At 43.0% G+C, this 20,421-nt stretch overlaps 1 protein-coding gene across 1 annotated transcript in view; it reads left to right on the forward strand.

The window, feature by feature from the left end:
- The first annotated feature begins 207 nt into the window (after positions 1-207).
- The window catches only part of GMDS (GDP-mannose 4,6-dehydratase), a 361,677-nt gene continuing 341,463 nt past the window's right edge, over positions 208-20,421 (forward strand). The window contains exons 1-2 of the mRNA XM_048508014.1: positions 208-937; positions 19,609-19,653. Of these exons, the coding sequence (XP_048363971.1) occupies positions 827-937; positions 19,609-19,653 (156 nt within the window). The 5' untranslated portion in view covers positions 208-826. The remainder of the gene's footprint in view (positions 938-19,608; positions 19,654-20,421) is intronic.

Genomic DNA, 20,421 nt, shown 5'->3' on the forward strand with positions numbered 1-20,421 from the left:
TCCGGAACATTTTGCTAACTCCTATCTTCAGTCTGCATTCCATCCCAGGCGCACGCGCACGCGCACGCTCCCCTCTGCTACGTCACCCCTATACCAGGAAGTCAGTCTTCTGGTTTTTGCAAACCCTTCGCGAGCCGGCTGGAGGAAACTGACCAGCTCCGCCTCCTGTTGGCCACGTCAGCCAATCAGGCTTCATCACGCTCTGCCACTTGGCGGAGATGGGGCTGCTTGTCGCTTTCATTCTAGGCAAAACGAGAGGGAAAGAAAGTGACGCCTGTTGTGATTGGCTGGGGAAGGTGGCGGCTATCGCCGGTTTTCAAGAGACCGAGGAAGCGCGGGGGTGCCTGTCAGGGATCTCGGGTTGTCCCTCCCCCACCTTTCCGTTAGTGCCAGTGAGGCGGGGAACGGCGGTTGGGGGGGCACGCGCCAAACGGCTGCGTTGATGGGGCTGTGCTTTGAGTGCCGCTCGCCCCGCACTGGCAGAGAAGAGGGGAAGGGAAATTAGGATTGTTCAGTACCTGGAGGACGCCCACCTGTGCAGGGGGGAGGAAGACGGGGCACCGAAAAGCACCCAACATTCACAGCAACAGTAACTTTTCCCTCCGCCTTGAAACCAGGCAGACCCACCACGCCACATTCACTGTCTGTTCGCCCTGCTTATCCCTATATAATTCCTCCAGTGGTCCCAAAGCGACCCCTGCTTCTCTCATAAGCCTCTAGAGGCACACCTTTTCCCCTAGGGTGCCTCAGCCACTGGCTGCGGTCCTTCCCCTCTCTGGGTGCCACCGCTGCAGCCGCTGTTGCTGCCCCTCCCCTGGCCAGGTCCATGGCACACCCGCAGCAGCGCGACACCTGCTCACACTGTGAACTGGACGCTGGGGACTGTGGAGAAATGAGTCTCAGGAAAGTGGCTCTCATCACGGGCATCACCGGCCAGGTAAGTCTGCAGCGTGCTTGTGAAGGATTCCCTCTCAACATCTTGTTCGCTTTAAGGGAAGTGAAGCTGGGGGGAGAAGCGTGCACCAGCAAGCAGAGAGGGAAGTCCTTTGGTGTGCATGTAGGTAAGGTCTGGCTTCACAGGTGCCCCAAGCAGAATTAAGCTTGCAGTCCTAGGCATTCTTACCTGCAGGGGCGCAGGTGCCTGGCCTGGGGCAAACACAGAAACTGTGCCCCCCCAAGCATCCCAGCTTTGCAAAAGGAGGGGAGAAGCAGGGTGCCTGTGAAGATGGGGAGAGTTCTCTCCATCTCCTTAGGCACCCCATTTGGAAATCTGGATCCCAGCTTTTCTAAAGGGGAGCGGCTGCATGGTGCTTGTGAAGATGAGGAGAGTTCTTTTACTCTCCATAGGGAGAGGGGAGCCAGCAGGGTGCCTGGGAAGGAGAGTTCTCTCCATCTCCATAGGCAACCCCCTTCCCTATTTGCAGAGCTGGATCATGGCTTTGCACAGGAGGGGGCAGGGAAGAATGTGAATGGGGATGCAAGTCCACTGGGTTGCATATCGACCCGACAGCCTTGGCATGCCCCGTTGGCCCACTTTGCTTGGAAGCGGGGCAGGGGTGACCTCAGCTGGTTTCCTCAGAAGGGAAAGAAGCCATGGAGGGTAACACACCCACTTGCTTCTCTGGTCAAGCATGGGAGGTCTCCCTCCACAGACATCTCCGAGAAGTTGAGGGCCATAGGCATTATATCATGACAGTGGTAATGAGGCACACTTAAAAATCTTGTTATACTTTCAGAAGTTTTCAGAGATTCCTTTCTCTCCAGAGTACTTGGCTATTATGCTGGTTGCTTTGGTAACATATAAACAGAAATGGTAGCTGAAAACTTTTTAGAGGAAGGAATGTCATGAAAGTTTGGGGATTGGCCTGCTTCGTTTGGCATGCTGCTTTCGAAGGGACTTGGGAGTGAGACGAAGAGGACTAGTGGGAGGATGGGCAACTGGATGGGCAAGACAGGAAGATGCTAATCCCTGAATTATGTTACCTGATGTGATCACCTCATTACAGAATCATCCCTGATGGTCTTTGTTGAGACTGCCTAATCATTTCTACATAAAAATACCTGGTCAATGTAGGAAATTGCAAGGGAGGGGAGGGAGGGGGCCCGGCATCTGGACATGGCCCAACTACCCTAGCGGAGGAAGAGGGAGGGGAGGGGTGGCATGCAAGGCAAGGGGAGGAAGGGAGGGACGGAGGGGAGGGACGGAGGGGTGGCATGCAAGGGAGGAGAGGGAGGGCAACTCTTAAGGGTGTTGCATTTAAGAGAAGCAACTCTTAAGGGTGTTGCATTTAAGGATACTAGTCTGCAGTTGGATAAGATGGTTCCCCCCCCCCCCCATGGCCACAAAAAGTGAAGACTTTCCTCTGGTTGTAATATGGATTTCTAAAAGGAGAGTTTGAGGGCTTCCTGGAAGCTACATACCCTGCCTTGAATCTCTATTTACTAGTTTGTAAAGGTATTTTACTAGTTTGTAAAGGTATTTTACTAGTTGTAAAGGCAGTCTATTTCTAGACTGCCTTTTGGCACAAGATGGTTGAACACAAGATTGTTCAGGATGGTGAGAACCAGGGCTGATTGTGAGGAGCTCTAGGAGGATCTCTGCAAATTGTGTGAGTGGGCAACAAGGTGGCAAATGAAATTCAGTGTTACCCTGTTTCCCCGAATATAAGACATCCCCGGAAAATAAGACGTAGTAGAGGTTTTGCTGAAGTGCCAAATATAAGGCATCCCCCAAAAGTAAGACGTAGCAAAGTTTTTGTTTGGAAGCATGCCTGACGAACAGAATACAGAAATATAAGACATCCCCTGAAAATAAGACATAGCGCATCTTTGGGAGCAAAAATTAATATAAGACACTGTCTTATATTCGGGGAAACACGGTAGTAAGTGTAAGGTGATGTCAATTGAAACAATGGACTGAGAGGGAAAGTTTAGTGAAAGTGTCACTGCAGTGTGCTGCAGCTGTAAAAAAAGCCAGATCTGTGTTGTGGATTGTTAAGAAAGGGCAACATAATCTGATTTCATAAATTCAAGTACTGAACCCTTACTTAATTTATTTATTTATTACACTTATATCCTACTAATTTCCTGCAGGACTCAGGGCGGCTTACAATAAAAGCATATAAAACAATCAATACAAAAAATAGTATAAAAATCAACATTTAAACACTATACATAGCATAGGCTTAAAAGCAGATTACAAACAGATGGCATAAAAAGAAACCAACATGGGGACATAAAAACGGATGCACGCTCTATACCCAGACGAGGACCAGAAATGATCTTAGCGGTGGGGATGCCCGGCTGGCCTGACAGAAAAGGCCTGGCAGAACAACTCTGTTTTACAGGCTCTGCGGAATTGACACAGACTCCGCAGGGCCGGGATGTCACCAGGGAGAGCTTTCCACCAGGCCAAGGCCAGGGCTGTGAAAGCCCTGACCTGTGTTGTAGCCAGCCGAACATCCCTGAGGTCCAGGACCATTAACAAGTTCCCCTCCGCAGACCAGAAAGGTCTTTGAGGGCAATATGGGGAGAGATGGTTTCGCAGGTATGCAGGTCCAAGATCACTAATAGCCTTAAAGGTTAACACCAAGACTTTGAAGACGATGTAGTATTTGACAGGCAGCCAATGTAGGTCTTTCAGAAGAGGCGTTATATGGAAGCTTCAGCAAGGAGCCTAGTGGCTGAATGCTGTAAGCCATCAATGTGCTTGGAGAAGGTTGAACTTTGCAGGTGGCATTCTTTTTATTGTCTTTTCAGTACAGGTAGTACGAGCTCCAGCTTGGATAGTGCCAAAGGTATTCATCGCACTTGATGTTCCAGATTGCAGGGTGTAGATGTAATGCAGTGTAACAGCATTTGTTTACATGTATAGTAGTTGTGTGTTTTTAGAGTCTAGCATCTATGATGTCCACAATGTCTACTACGTGTGCAGAGCTTCAGTGGAGGTGCAAATTAGGATTGTTTAATTCTTTTGCTAGATATGAGGCTTGGTGAAGTTACCTTGTAATGATTAAAAGAAGAAAATGCTTGGGTTAGGTATATTTAGTACAAAATATCAGCATCTCATTGGAGATAATGAGTTTAATGTGAGCTGCAAATGAAACTAAATGTAACAAATGGAGGAACTTTTTCTTTTACACTACATTTGTATTGACAGAGTTGCTTATGTGACTCATGGGGTGGTGTTTGACACTTGCATGGTATACGTAGCACGGTTCCTTGATATTATGTTATCATCTACATTGTTTGAGTTAAACAGGATGTATGCCGGATGCCTAGCAGCAGTACGTGATTTACAGGATTGCAATCGGCATTGTAACAGGCTTTCTGTCAGAAGAGATTATCTCATCAGAAATTTATATGTTCAGAACTTAAATGTGTCCGTCTCTTTTTATGTGTCGAGGTATATATTCTGTGCAACTGGAATGTCTGTCAGATGTCAGGTTTCTCTGTTGCAGTTAATAGCAAATCTGGTGTGCTAGTGGTTAATACCAAATCCAAAACCTTTATTAGGCATAAAACCAGTGTGTGTCATGAATTCCAAATACAATAAAAAGATCATTATTGCACAACTTGCAGCACACAGAGTAAAAATGTAGCAACAGCTTCAGAGATTTCAGCATTAGAGTTATTTAGAAGCTTAGCCATTTTTAACTTATCAGAAAGGAGCATAAATCCTGTTGGTCATACAGTTCTCAAGTCAGTTCTGATGTTGTTGTGTTTTGAACAGTGAAGCAGAATATGAGAAAGTGAATCAGTTGTATCAGGACAGAATCGACAGCAACGCTCATTTTGTGGGATATTAGAGAAGCGACCTTGAAGATGTACTGACGGAAAAGAGTTACACCTTGCTCTAGTCATGACCCATTTGCAATTGTAATTAACAAGATGTTCCAGGTATATAGCAGGACTAGATTTCTGAGGGATAATCCCAAAGTGGTTAATACATACATGATAAAGGACGAGAAAAAACTGGGACACAGGAGCTCCACCACCCTCTACCACCTCTTTTACATCTTGCCTCCTTTAGAATATGTAGTCAGCCCTGACCCTTTCATACATAAGATTCCCTTTTACAGAGATACCACCAGACAGGGAACCTAGTCCCCTTCAGTAATCACCCTTCACTTGCACTGCACAGAGCTGTTGTGGATTGGGACTCAACTATTTCTTCAGTCATGTGCTGCCACAATCAACTGACACTCTAACATATGCGTGTTTACAAAAATAGTGATTTTAGTTTGTGTTGGTACTTCTTTCCTAGATACCATACACATCCAGCCCACAGAGTTAAACAAACAAGGACTTAAGTTTAATTTATGGTTTGAACACAACATTGGAGAGAATCAGGTAGAGATTACAAAGTTTCTTTACAGCTGAACTTTTGGACCATAGCCCTATGCCATTTAGGATACTTTATTACAAGTTAACTATCAGTCAGGGGCAGGTTGCTGATTTGTTGCATGCTGGTTCAAGCCGTTAGTTCTTCCCTTCAGCCAGCTCTGATTCCAACTCAACTAATGACTGCTGACCTATCCTTCTCACCTCCTACAGTTGGTTGCTATCAGGGAAAGGTGGAGCCTAACCTGTTCACCACAGAAGCACTTTCAACAGTCTTTTCGTTCTCTCTCTCTCTCTTTTTGGTCCTTAGTTCCTCTACTTTTGCAGGCTGCTATATGTTTATACTTTGTTGAATCTCTTCCCAGTCTCTTTTGGGTTTTGTTGTTCTTCTCAAAACTAGTCTTTCATTTTTCTCTAGTAACATAGTCTGATCACAAATCATAGAGCTCTGGGATGTTTCAGTGTGTGTAAAATTAGTACCAGTGTTTTTAAGTTTTTAGCACTAGTTGCAAAGAATTGGTCTGCACCACACTTTAAGCATTTTAGGTAGCTTTTTCAGTGCATTCCTAAAAAGAGTTACTCCAGGGTAAGTCCATTCATTTCATTGGGCTTAGACTAGAGGAACTCTGCATAGGATCGTACTATTTGTTCCTTAAATCTGCATCCAGTTGAAACACTCCAACACTTGCCATTAAACAAAAGCTCAACCAACAGTGAGACCAGATGTGTGGGGTGAACAGATATGTATTTTAATAATATGTTTTTTGTAACAGAGGGTTAGTTCACATGTAATACCAAAGTATGCTTTACAAAAAACATGGTTGAGAGCTAACAGGAAAGATTTTCCTTTCATTCTGAGAATTTTGTAGTGATTATCAGAAGTAATTGATTGTAATCATTTACATACAAACATGGAATAGGTGTGATTGATTTAAGTCAGTGGTTCTCAACCTGGGGGTTGAGAATGACCCTTTCACAGGGGTCACCTAAGACTCTCTGCATCAGTGTTCTCCATCTGTAAAATGGATAAATGTTAGGGTTGGGGGTCACCACAACATGAGGAACTGTATTAAAGGGTTGCGGCATTAGGGAGGTTGAGAACTACTGATTTAAGTGGAGCTTACTTCAGTTCTAATAGTCTCCTTGATTGTTTCAAACAATGTGGAGTAAGAGAGCATTGGCCAGTTTATGTAGTATACTACAACTTACAGTTCTGGCCCACTGGGATGCAGTGGCTCCATCTAGGGAAAAATGGAGCAGCTCTTATTCCTGGTAGCCATTACATCAGCCAGTTAGGGGCAAATCTATGTATGTTCTTCCCTCGACCCCTCCATTTCAGGCCTAAAGTTGGCATCCATTTTGTGGGATCCTCCCTGCCCATCTTGTGGAGTGAAAGACTCCCTGAGCCCTTGGCCATCCACTGGGCTGTTCCGCATCTGGAGCTGCTCAGCCAGTGCCCTGGTCCTCCTGGGGGCAAAGTCAGGAGCACCCGACCCAACCCCCTGGCAGCTCCCCAGCAGCAGCCCCTTTCCACTATCATGCGTGGACAGGGCATCTTTGTCCAAAGGTGCCCCAAGGGATCTGCAGAGCCTCCACGTGCTCCACCATGTGGGCCATTGGGCTGAGGGAGGGAAGCAGGGAGGGAGGCAAAGGGATGAAGCCCTGCTGTGCAATGCCTCTGAGCTGCAGGCCCGCCCTGGGAAGAGCAAGGTGCCATCAGGTCTCCATGGCCCCTCCAGGCCCGGGAAGCTGGAGGGCGAGTGGGGAACCGGGCCAGGGAAGTGCCACTCACTGCCAGGGCCAGCAAGGCGCTGGCCACCCAAGCCTCTCGCCACCCCACCATCATTCTGCCACCTTTGCCACTGACCCCAACAGTTCCTTTTCTCTGACCAGGCTGCCGCCTCGCCCAGTCCTTGGCTGCCTGGCTCGGCTCAACTCTGCCACGGGGGAGCGGAGGAGGCATGACCAGGGGGGCAGTTGAGCACTAAATGCTGGGAGGGGCCCGTCGGGGCTGCAGCTGCAGCATGACGGAGGGCCATGGGGGTGATTTTGCGGGGGCCCCACATGGTGCCCAGGGACATCGCCTACCAGGAGAAGGCCCCTTCACAGTAAGTGACCAATGGACCGTTCTATACAGGTCTCACTTTAAAGTCAAATTGGAGACTCCAGTTGGTACGGAATGCTGCAGCTCAGTTATTATTGGAACTTAAATAGAACATGCCTATTACACACATTCTGCAGTGATCCCACTGCTCAACAATGAAAGTAGCTGTAAAAGTCCTTATACATTTTTTATATTCTGGACAATGATTTACATCGGGTTATTAGCAGTGGTGGGATCCAGCAGGTTCGCACCACTTCGGCAGAACCGGTTGTTAAAACGGTGCTTGTAAACAACCAGTTGTTAAATTATTTGAATCCCACCACCGGAACTGGTTGTTAAATTATTTGAATCCCACCACTGGTTATTAGTATACTTTTTAAGTAGTGGGGGTTACTGCTTGGGTCAGAGAAAGAAGAAAAGGGTTCTGTTTATTTTTGACATTATTGCCATTTGTTGACATTTGTACCATCTGTTGTTTCTACTTGTTTCTACTTAATTGTATTTTGTGTGGAGTAAAAGTGATTGTATGAATTGAACAAATAAAATTTTGTACGATTGTATGAATTGAACAAATAAATTTTTGTTTACTATTTTAAAACACATTTTGTGTGGAGTATGCATAGCAACCCCACTTTTACCAGAAAACTCATTTTGTATTTCTTAAAAGGACAAAAAGTAAAGACTGTGTGCATATAAGTTTTGACTTGGTACTTATGTTTTGTAGACATGCTATAACATAAATATAATGATGATCTTTAAAAAAAAAATTAAAGTAGATTTGCAGTAGTGGTAAAATGAAGGTTCTTTTGTAGTGAATGGATTCTGACTGTATTAAGTTGTCAGACCTGTAACACAAGTTAGATGAACCTGGAATCTCTTACCTTTTGGCAACAAAAATGTGGCAGGCCAAGATGAATGCTTTTACATTCAAAAGAACTTCCTAGATGAAATATAGATTAGCCATATTTCTATAGCCTCAGAACCTCTGCGTTTACAAAGAAAAGTTGTATAAAGAAAATTCAAGCACATGCCATTTACATCATGAGAACTCGAGACTACCTGTGCTTACCACTTTAATACATCAAAATGTCATCCTAATGGATAGCTAAAGAACCTTTCTTACATAAAATAAGTCTTCAAACTTTTTTCTTTGTGCCCTTTTCTCTATCTCTGCATTTGTTAACTGAGCAATTTCAAATAATTTTTTGTGACTTATCATGTAGACTCTGTCATTAGGGCCTAGCTCAAATACATTTTTTATCCTTAAAGAAATATTGTCCCTCTCTGTAATGTTTCTCTGTTTTATGTATCAGTCTTCTGGATAGTCTACACATATCTAAACCTGAAATCTATCAATAGAGGAGGGCAGTAGACTTTTTCAGTCCTTAAAGGCCATGTCCTGTAGCTTTTGATGTGTAACATAGAACAGTATACTACATGAGAATACGTAAGATTAATTACCCGAACATAGATGAACTTATAAAATTATGCATGGGATAGAAAATGTTGACAGAGAGAAATTTTTCTCTCTTTCTCACAATACTAGAACCAGGGAGCATACATTGAAAATGCTGGAGGGAAGAATTAGGACTAATAAAAGGTAACATTTTTTTCACTCAACGTGTGATTTGTGTCTGGAATATGCTGCCACAGGAGGTGGTGATGACCACTAGCCTGGATAGCTTTAAAAAGGGCTTGGACAGATTTGTGGAGGAGAAGTCGATCTATGGCTACCAATCTTGATCCTCCTTGATCTGAGAATGCCTTAGCAGACCAGGTGCTCAGGAGGAGCAGCAGCAGAAGGCCATTGCTTTCAGATCCTGCATATGAGCTCCCGAAGGCACCTGGTGGGCCACTGCGAGTAGCAAAGTGCTGGACTAGATGGACTTTGGTCTGATCCAGCAGGCTTGTTCTTATGTTCTTATAGATCCAGATTTTAACTAAACTTTGTTTTTCTTCTGAGTTATTCAGGACTTCTGACACTCTCCATCGTTAAAGTTTTCAGATACTTAGAAAATTAAAAAAAATTTAATATAGAGAGAAGTTGTAGAGATATTTCAGATTTGTCTCTGTTGTGGATCTCCAGGAAGCAGTTTAATTGGTGGTAACTACTCGAGATTTATGCTTCTATGAGAACTTGTTTGCCAAGTCATATTTACAAGTGTTCTATGGGTAGCAACTTTTTTGAGACACAGAACAGTCTAATAGAACTTCAGTTCCTGTTACTGAGAAGCTTTATTGTGTTTGGATAAATGAGTTATAATGGGATAATGTGGAACTTCCAGACTTGATAGATGGCCCAGAAGATACCAGAGGCATACCGTGGGTAAATGCCCCCCCAGGACAAATTGTCTCTTCCCCACCTGGGGGCAGGGCTCCGCCCCTTGCTGTCGCCATACCCCCTGGCCCCTGGCCCCTCCCCCCTCCCAGCTGACAGTCCCTTATGCCCTCCCCTCGTCTTCTTCGAGTGCCCTCGACCCCACCCCAATATCATCAACAAGGACAGGGTCGAGGGCGTCTAGCTCAGCCCCCCACTGCCATCTTCCTGGTCTTGTGGGGGGCTAATTTTGCCAATACGCCACTGGCAGTTAGTATAGTCATTGGCAGTGAAAATCCTCCCCCCCCCCCAAAAAAAGCCAGTGCATGAGCTCACCATGCCTATTCTGTCTACATATGTCTGTAGTCTGTAGTCAAGCAGCTAAAACTATCTCTTACTCCAAACCAGACCAGTAAAAACCGAGATCATCATTATTATCCATTCTGTGATTAAGCATTATTGCTTGAGAATGAACAAAGGGAGATAGAGTGGTAATTTGCCAGATAATTTGGTTCCAAAGAGTTAAGGGTTTTTTTTAAAATGGTCTCACCACCATCTCTTTTATGGCAGTGAATATTACTCCGTCTGACAAAGAGACCCTAAGTTTCCCAGATGAAGACTCAGGTCTACTGCACAACATGCTGTATGCTAGTGGCTTTCTTGCAACCATCGAGAAGTTAAAGTTGATTTTTATATTTTTGCCTTAGTAAGCAAAGATGTAACCACATTTTTAACTTCAACTAAAAAGGAAAAATGTGAGAGAATAAGTCCAACACTGTAGTGGCAGCTGCCACAGAAACATTATTATTTTAAACTGTCCATCCCATCAGATTTCAGCGGCCAAACAGAAGCCCTGCTGGGGAGGAGCCCCACCTGGCCCCACCCACTGTGTAAAGACACGTTTTCCGGGCTACCAGGAAAGGTGTTGGTGGTTACCATATTTGGGACCCCTGGTCTAGGCACTTCACTGAGTGCTATGAAACAAGAGCCGCAAGACTTCAGAACTTTTTTTGAGAGAACTGATAGCAGGAAGCACAGATGTGTCCAGTGCTGGAGCAGTATGTGTACTGCGTTTGTCTCACAGCCCATTCACTCTTAATTTGTTGTGTAATACAAACACTGAATCATAAATACCATTTCTGTTACATGAAGGCAGGAAACTGTCCATATCAAATTTATCCAAAATTTGTGAAAGGTGGTAATACTTTGTGCTTAATATAAAATACTTAGTGGTAGACTTTGAAACTGTCCATCTGTGGTGCAACCAGTATCCCATAGCAGGTTTCCAGAAGCAGCAGTGTATGGCAAGGATGTTTTACCACTTCAGTGTTCTGAATTCTTTTTTCCTAACTGTAGTTTTGCAAAGTACTGTTTGAACAATTTGTTTCTCATTGTTTGCAAGTGCTGAAACTACATACCTATTGTAACCGCTTCATCTGTGCAGAGGTTCACTGATAAAATTTATTAAGAGAATTCCAGATGGTAAGCTAGTGGATGGGAGAGCAAGAGGTTGGACTTGTAAAACAATTTATTGCCAAGCAAAGGGTGGTCTTTTGTCATGAGTAAAGAAGGCTAAGTGAGTAATGGGCAATCTGAAAATCTATAAATTAAACAGTGAAGCACTGTCAGTAGTTTTCAGTATAAACTTTCTTCAATTAGATGGCAGCATATGTGATCTCACTGGCATTGAGTAGCTAGCCAGCAGCTACTGACTCTTAGTGCAGAAGTCTCTGTCTGTCTTTCAGCTATACAGCTTAGTGCCTGTACTGGGATCCGAAGTACCTCTTATATGACTATGTGCTAGTTCATGCGCCTCGAGCTTTCCTTTAATTCCCTGGCTGCATTACCTCATGCTGTGCCACCAGTTTCCAAATGTCTCCTGAATTAAAGGACAGTGCAATTGACTTGTTGTCAAGAGGAGCCTCAAAGTTTTATTGAGCACATGGAAGTTCCCTGAGCTATCATTTGGACCCAGGCTCTAATGATATAGGTGCTTCTTTGAAGCTCAGCCTCTTCCAACTCATGCCTATTTTGTTGTTTCTCTGTATAGCTTACTAATGGTATCCAGAGGCAAAGTTACCAGGGGGCGGGGGGTGGGGGGTGTGCATGTTGCACCAGGTGCCCCCTTGTGGGAGGGCGCAAACATTGCAGGTTCGTGTGTACTTCTTTGGCATTTTTTAGTGTTTTTCAGTTTTTGGCCTGCAGGGGGCACAGTTTTTAGGCTAGCATAGGGGTAGGGAACCTTTAACACTCAAAGGGTCCATATTTGGACCCTTGCTTTTCAATAAAAGGAGAATCTGGGCTCTAGCCACCATTGAGGTGATTTTTTGACATTTAAATATGAATGATAAGTTTACACTATATATAAGGGGTTTGCTTAGCTACCCGTTCCTCATTCTGAGAAGCGAAAGAATACTTGATTTGCTTGCCCTGCTGCCTGCAGGCTGGTTAGAAAGAAAGTGGTATCTTCAGCCTTGCCCAAAAAAAAAGACACTGTGAGGGCCAGCCGGTGCGCAGCAGGGAGATGGCAAGGATAGGGCCAGCTCGCCCTTCTCTGGGAGCCACAGTGCAACCAACAGAATAGAAGCCACTTCCCTGGCCACCCAATGGGCTAGCAGCACCAAAATTTCAGAGATTTTTTGGGGGGCCCTCCTAATGATACCACCCAAGTTAGCTAAGTGATGGTTTAGCTGACCAAGAGGCAAAGGACTCCCCAAAGGGGTGCCCCCCCCTTGTTTCCCAAAAGGGAGCTAGAAACAGGATAGATGGGGACTACAGGCCTTTGAGGGTCCATTAGTAAGGGACCCCTGAACCAAACTTCACTGGGAAAAGTAGGTTCCCCCAGAGGAAAAAAAGGATAATGAATTTGAAAGTACTTCTTCTGGCCACATTTATTTATTTGTTTGTTTGTTTATATGCCCTTCCCCATGTGGGTACAGGGTGATGAACAATGCAAAAACATAAGAAATACATTAAAATCATATAAAATTCACATTTACAATACATCATCGAAAGGGGAGGGATTATAAGGCCATTCTCACAACTCCATTCATACTGACTTGGGGAAAGGGGAAAAGGGAAAAAATTAAATTAGGGGAAAGGAAAGGGCAAGGGAGGGGAAAGGGGAGGCCAAACAGGTGTTGTTGCTGTCCTCAACTGTAGACCTTGTGGAATACCTCTGTCCTACAGGCCCTGTAAAACTATGACAAGTCCTCAGCCATTTGAGCATTCCACCAGAGTGCGGCCAGGGTAAAAAAAAACCCTGGCCCTGTGCAAGGACAGATGGACTGCTTTTGGGCCAGGGGTCACCAGTAGGTTGTTGTTTACTGAGCATAATGCTTGAGGAGTGTATCTGGAGAGGCGGTCCTGCACGTACGATGGCCCAAGACCATTAAAAGGCAAGAATTAAGGTCTTCAGGTCTCTGACTTCTCTGTTTGAAACCCACCACCATCGGAACCTGTTATTTAAAATTAAAATTTTTGGATCCCACCACTGCCTGCAGCCATACTGTAGCTGTGAAGTCCTAGTGGGATCTCTGTGGTCTGGAGGTAAGCTGTATAAACTGTAATTTCAGGAGATCTTCAGGTCCCACCTGGAGGCTGGCATCCTGATACTGATCATCTTCGCAAAGGACGTTGATAGCAAAAGGCATAAGTCTTTCATTCAAATCTGCACGATGTCTGCTTCTTGTCGTTGAAAATGGGTACTATAGTAGATGTTTTGTTCAAAACAAACTGAGTTGTCCAGCAACAAACTGTCATTCATTGAAATGAAGGAGATAAAATTATTGCTTCTTCAATGCTGAGAGAATAATTTATGAAATTCCCCCAAATGAATTAAAGACTGATTGGATTTGGTAGCACAGCATATTTTCCCAGCTAGATAGAAGCAGAGAAAACCTAGCTTTTTCTTTAGAGCCAACCTAGTAGCCTGTTTCGTTAAAGGGATTTCACTAGACATAATTCCTCAGTTCTTTCATGTTGCTTAGCTGAAAATAAAATATTTTTCCCAAATGTATTAGGTTATGTCTTTCATAAAAGTCTAGTGTTACTATTTTAGACTATGGTTTATACATGTGTAACAATATTTTATGTTGCTAAAAGTTACTAGTGCTGTATATAAAATTTTTCAATAGAAGTAGTATTTATGTTCATACACAAATGCTGCATGTACATAAAGTACCCAGGCTGCTTTTTTTTTTTAAACTATGAAGCAGCTTGGTTTTTTAGAGGTTCAGTTAAATGGGCTTTCATGTTGTTTCCATCTCAGATTGATGAGGTTATTGAGAAAGTGTTACTTTCCCCCAAAAAACAAAGGTGTCACATTAACTTGCAGCCAATTCCTCCCACCCCAGGGACATCTCAATAAATGAGTGCTGCCTGCTTAGGTGTAATAAGATATATTCCAGGCCCTGATATACTTACTGATGAAGAAAAACAGTTTTTTTAAAAAAACACTGCAAACATAACACTTTTATATGCATTTTCTTTTTACACATGCAAATATGTGTAATTAATCATCTTTTTCTGTACCATTCATTAATTTATTTTATTGAAATAGTCCAAATCCATGTTCTTAACTTGCCTTGTTTGGAACTGAACCCATTACCTTGACATCCATTTTTGTCTTCAGAACTAAGCCCATCACCGTAACATACATACTGGATCTTCAATTAACTGAGTGATATGCACATTGTACTTTATAGCTGCTTCTCTTACTGCCCTTATATTATCTGTAAGGAAGTGATTATGTGAGAAGGGTGAAATATATATTTATCAGTATGGGTGGGATTATACTGACACCAGCTATCCCTTTCATGTAAGAACAATTATGGTGTAGTGGTTAGAACATTGGGCTAGTATTGGGAGACCCAAGATTGAATCCTTGTTCTGCCAGGGAAGCTTGCTGGGTTATCTTGGGACAGTCACACTTTCAGAATAACCCACCGGCAGAGTTGTTGTGAGGATAAAATGGACAACAGGAGAATTATGTAAACCCATTGGAGTTAAAAGTGGTGTATAAATGAAGTTAAATCATTGCTTTTTGTAGATCATAATGCAGCCATATGGCATTGTTTCCTGTACTTGTCACTATTTGATCTTTTGAACTAGTCATGAATTCTACTTGCTGAAGCTTGTAGTTCATCAGTAAATACAGTAGTCATATAATAAGTCATGCAAACCCAGCTTGGATTTAAATCTGTCCATAAGGTACTTTCTGGCCCAGAAGCAGAGCCGCTTCCAATCTGAAACCAACCTTACAGACTATCACCTGGAGAATTTTTACTGTTTTGGAATAGTATGATTAAGATAGACATGCACAAATGGACAAATTAAAAGCTAAGTAAGAGACTCTCCTACTAATGAATGTATTTCCCCTGTTTGCACAAACAAGCAATTCCAATAAACTGAGCAAATTATGATGGGTTATCATTCTCAAGAAGTACAGAATAGATTGCACATATGTGAAGATGAAATAAGATAGAGAAGAAACAGAAAGACAGAAAATTGAACCTTCCTGAGAAGCTATCAAACAACATTTGTGGAAAGAGGAGATGATAAAACTAACGGCTGGATTTGAAGAAATAGACTTTGAATAAAGAAAATAAATTTGAAGTGCTGAGTCCTGCGGGGATAGGGTGGGATATAAATAAATAAATCAAGCCAACCAGCCAGAAGAGTTTGTCAGGGTGTTAAATGGAAATAGCATGTAACAAAAACTCAAGCTGTTCTGGAAGGAAGAAATTCATAAGGTACTCAGAAAAGACTGATATATAAATATTTTAAATATATAAAAGTAAATAAGGGATATTTTTGTTAAATTTATTAGTATGAGAGTTGACAATATACTGTTGCACATAATTTGGAAGGGAAAAATCCTATCAATTCAGGGCCAAAAGATGGAATTGGATCTCTAGGTGAAAATTTTGAAATGCCACAATAATCTGAAATATAAAATTAAATATGTTCTTGGAAAAAGACTGTGTGGTGGTTGACAATACAGAGGAAGCCTAAACATTGGTGGGTATTATAAACATTTCCATCACACAACAAGGTCTGGCATCAAGAAAATACAGAGAACAATGACTGCATTAATAAACAGAAATGTATAGTATTCTCCTTTCACAAGGAAATTGAATCCATTTTTACTGGATCCATTTTTTATTTCAAAAGGCACACTAGACCCTCCTTGTTTTGAAAGAGATTTTGAGTTTCAAATCTGGACCTTAATGATTATTGTAGGTGGAATTCATCTCATTCTGTGGCAACAAGAATGAACACATTTTATAGGGCAGTGATGGCGAACCTTTTAGAGACTGAGTGCCAGGGGTGGAGCAAGGGCAAACTGCATCCGGGGCACGTGTGCGCCCCACGCCCTGCCACGCCCCCATCTGCCCCTGCCTTGGAATGCCCTGAAACACCTCATCACACCCCTGGAACACCCTTGCCACGCCCCCACAGGGGCACACACCCAATCCATTGCGCACCCCTCGCCCTCTTGACGCTATGCCACTGCCGAGTGCCCAAAGTGGGGTGATGGCGCGCGTGCCCACAAAGAGGGCTCTAAGTTCCACTTCAAGCACGTGTGCCATAGGTTCGCCACTACTGTTATAGGGAATGTGTTCTTTAACAAAATTTTGGAGGGGCATGGCAGCACTGTTATATAATGTTGTGTGAAGATACATTTCAACAAGTCTAGTAGTTGAAAAAGTGCAACAAAATTCATGTCTACTTAATCCCTGCTGATTTTGCACTGAGTGTTCCAGAAAAAGGGCAAGATGAATGGAACAAAATGGCACTAGTTAAATTCCATCCTGCAGCCCATCCAAATTGTAGAACTTTAAAAGCAGCCTTATTACAAGTGAAATGAGCACTATGATTTAAAAATATAACTTTTCCTGCCCCTACCCTTCCTCCAAAGAAAATCCCTGTTGGGGACATGGTTTGTTTAGCTATTTGCAAGACTGTCCAGAAAACTCAGAAACAGCTTACTTCCTGCCAAGTAAGCCTGTAGAGAAGGCCAGCTCCAAAAGATCTCTTGACTATAGGCAGGTTCATACGAATGTAGACAATCCTCAAAGATACAGGTTCAAGGTGGTTTAAGGGCTTGAAGGTCTGGACAGATACTTCAGATTGGGCCCAGAGGCAAACTGGACGCACATGTAGTTGTTGCACTGTGGACGTACAGTCTCTGAACTGACTAAATAGAATGGGCATGTATACCTTGTAAAGCTATACATCTGAATAAGAAGTTTAGCAATTTGATCTTTTTGTTGCATGGTTGATTTTTTTGTTCCATATGTTTATATGTTTAATACATTTTAATTAAGTTCTTTTAGCAATTTGGTGCAAAAATCTATTTTATCTTTGCCAAATGATTTCTATAGTTGTAGGTCTTTTTTAATGTATGGGATACACAGTTGCAAAATTTGAGAAAATAGTGATGTTTAAAATCATGGATCATTGGTTAAAATGTTACTTAGGGCAATATGAAATGAATCTAAATTTACTGTAAATGGAAACAGGGTTAGCTTATGTATCACATCTGAAGTTCAGTTGGAAAGTACTAAAGACATGGAAATCTTTTGATTGTGAGTCTCACTGACTGTTTACCTCACTTAAAAGAAAATTTCTACATGGAGACAGAGACATTATATCTTGAAACAGTATATTGTGAGTGAAATTTTGAAAGATTGTAAAGCTGTAAATTAACACTTGGGCAGTACTATGGGAATTGGAAGTTAGTAGCTTGTCAGTTTCCCACTCGTTGCCGTGTCATGTTCTATCACTTGGAAAGACTTAGAAAGGAAATACAAAGGATGTGACTGCCACTGCTGGTTCAGAATGTTCCAGTATCCTTGGAAAGTCTGAGAAATAGCTCTGACAAAAAGAACAAGACATCATTGATAGGATTCAGTTGCAATCAGGTCTGTTTCACATCAACATCCTGAATAATCAAGATTTTACATGTGCATCTACACCATGCACACAATCTTTGCACGCTGCTTTTGGTGTTTTTCTTTATTTCAGATTTTAACAGGTTCTGCAACCAAAGCTAAAGGTTGAACACTTTTTTGGGGGGGTGGAGTGAATGGTATAATTTTTGTATTTATGGAACTATTTCAGCAGTTCTACTGGTTTTCTGAGGAACCTGCTTTTTAACCAGGATGGCAATAAGATCTCTGTCAGATTTCAGGTACTAAAAGTAATTAAGTATGCATGTATGGTAGAATATTTATAGGCTAAGATTTTGTGTTTCTTTTCTTCCACTGATCTATGGAAGCTTGGAGAATAGTTTGTACTTGTGGAGTCCTCCTCTCAGGATTAGCTGTAGTTGTTATTCTCTCCTCCCCTATTATTCCTGTGTGCAAAGAAAGAACAGCTGCGCCTTGCCCAATTCCGGGCAGGCAGGAGGGCTTTCCTGGCCCGTTCGTGCATGCGTCGGGGGCAGGGCAGCTTCAGGGCTTGCTCTGCGCGTGCGCAGCAGCCGGGCCTCAACAAGGCCTGGTCCGCACATGTGCAGAAGCCCAGTTGCCTTCAGGTCGGGGCCTAATTGGATGATGTGCTCTCACATGGCGCGCGAGAACGCATTATAAGAGTGGGTCAGGCAGGGCCTATAAAAGGCCCTGCCCCGGATGACCAGACATTGCCTGCCCACCCATTCCCTTTAATTTGGTTAAGTGTTATATTGTTTGTCATAGCTGTTTGCGGGTTGCACATGGGGGGTGATCTGCTGAAAGGGGGAGCTGAGGGAACTCCCCTGTTCAACCACCTCCTTAAGAAGTAGGGGTGGAGCAAGCCGATGGTTGGGACACCCTGTGGGGGGGTTAAGGTGCTTGCGCCTCTGGTGTGGATTGGAGGGGGCCCCAGTCATGGGCACTTCGCCGGTCTGGGTATGCCTCACTCTAACTCTTCGCTAAGGTTCAGGTTCCTCCAGCAGGAGGGCTGGAGGAACCGGTTGACTCTGGGGGACAGCTCTCAGGCTGCCCAGAGGCTTGGATCACCTCCACATGTTGCGGCATTATGCTTTCTTGTGCCTTCTGTCAATAAAATTCTATGGCTATGGCCTATTTTCTTACCCACACAAAAGTTGTCTGGTGTTATTGTAATGGGGGGGGGGGTTCAGGTAACCAGAGTGATGGGCCACACCTCTGCCTGCAAAGAACCACAAATAAACTCAGCATGAATAGAAAGAATCCTTCAGAGCAATCAAGCGAACAACTCCAATCCAGAAGTTGTATAATCATTCAAATATGTATATATACACATGAAATTTAATATAATATAATGACCTTGCCTTGGATGGTCCAGGGTAGGCTGATCTCATCAGTTCCTGAGAGCTAAGCCTGGTTAGTACTTAGATGGGAAACCACCAAGAAAGTCCAGGGTTGCTATGTAAAGGAAGGCGATGGCAAACCTTTTGTCTCTTTCCTAAGGGCCCACCATAAATTGACTGTATCTTCATGGCACTATAACGGCCCTCTGTGACAATCATGGAAGAACCGTTTATCTCAGAGAAATAAAAGTGAAGTAGGAACAAACAGCTGAAGAGAACATGCCACCTTTTTTTTTGTAGTACATCTAAAAGCAGGGGGAAGTTAAGAGAGTAACTAAAATGTTAAAAGACAAGGGAATTATTTGAGGTGAAATGTTCAATTGCTTTTTTTTTGGCTGAGGTTATGCCAAGGATTTGTATATCAATGCTTATATTAACCCAATATTATATATATGCTGTTACCAGTTCAATACTGATTTAAAATACTGATTTTGGGGCCATGGGGGAGCCCAAAACTTTCTTATGCAGCTGCTATAATTTTAACATTTTCCTTTCTTTTCTTCATAGGATGGCTCATACTTGGCAGAGTTCCTGCTGGAAAAGGGCTACGAGGTGAGCGACTAGACTCTGTGACTGACTGCAGGGTCATGGAATAATTTGGAAAGAGCTTCCTTGCTGCTGTTTCCCTTTGCATATATTTTCCACTCAATCTTAGATAACAAATCAAAACTTTAGTGAAGAATGTGCAACAGGGCCTGTAATCACGCCAGCTTATTGTATTATTTATCATTGAATGTATAGTCCTCAGGGAATTGCCGTTTTTGTATACTTCCCCCTTGCTCAGATAAACAGCAATCTCTGAGACAAAGCTTCTCAGATAAACAGCAACTTATGCAGGGCAATGCAAGAAAGTCAGTATATTATGATGCAATGTATCACATTAAAAAGCAAGAAAAAGCTTGCTTTTTAGAAATGGATGAACTTTCTGTGCAGAATTGGTTGTAGGTTTGAAGGGATTTCATCCTCAAATAAACTTGCTTTCTCAGTTTTATATGTAGTCTATTAAACTAAAGCAAATGTTCTAACTTGTAATAAAAGTAAGTAATCTGGATTTGAGATGTCCTGTAATGTACAGAAAAAAACCCACCTTATTTTGCTCTGAGAGTTAGAAAACAGTTATTCTACACACACTGTATCCACATTCTGAATTTTACACACACCATTGTAGAGATAAGCATTTGCAACTGTATGATTGTGACAACTTATTGAAAAATGCAAGTGGCTCACTTGTGTGACCTTCCTCAACTATTGTGTCCCCAAATGGTTAACTGTTCTGTTCTTTTCTGACATTCCTTTCTGATATCAGTTTCCCTTTCCTGC

The sequence above is a fragment of the Sphaerodactylus townsendi genome, linkage group LG09 (assembly GCF_021028975.2).
Source record: "Sphaerodactylus townsendi isolate TG3544 linkage group LG09, MPM_Stown_v2.3, whole genome shotgun sequence".
Classification (NCBI taxonomy): Eukaryota; Metazoa; Chordata; class Lepidosauria; order Squamata; family Sphaerodactylidae; genus Sphaerodactylus; species Sphaerodactylus townsendi.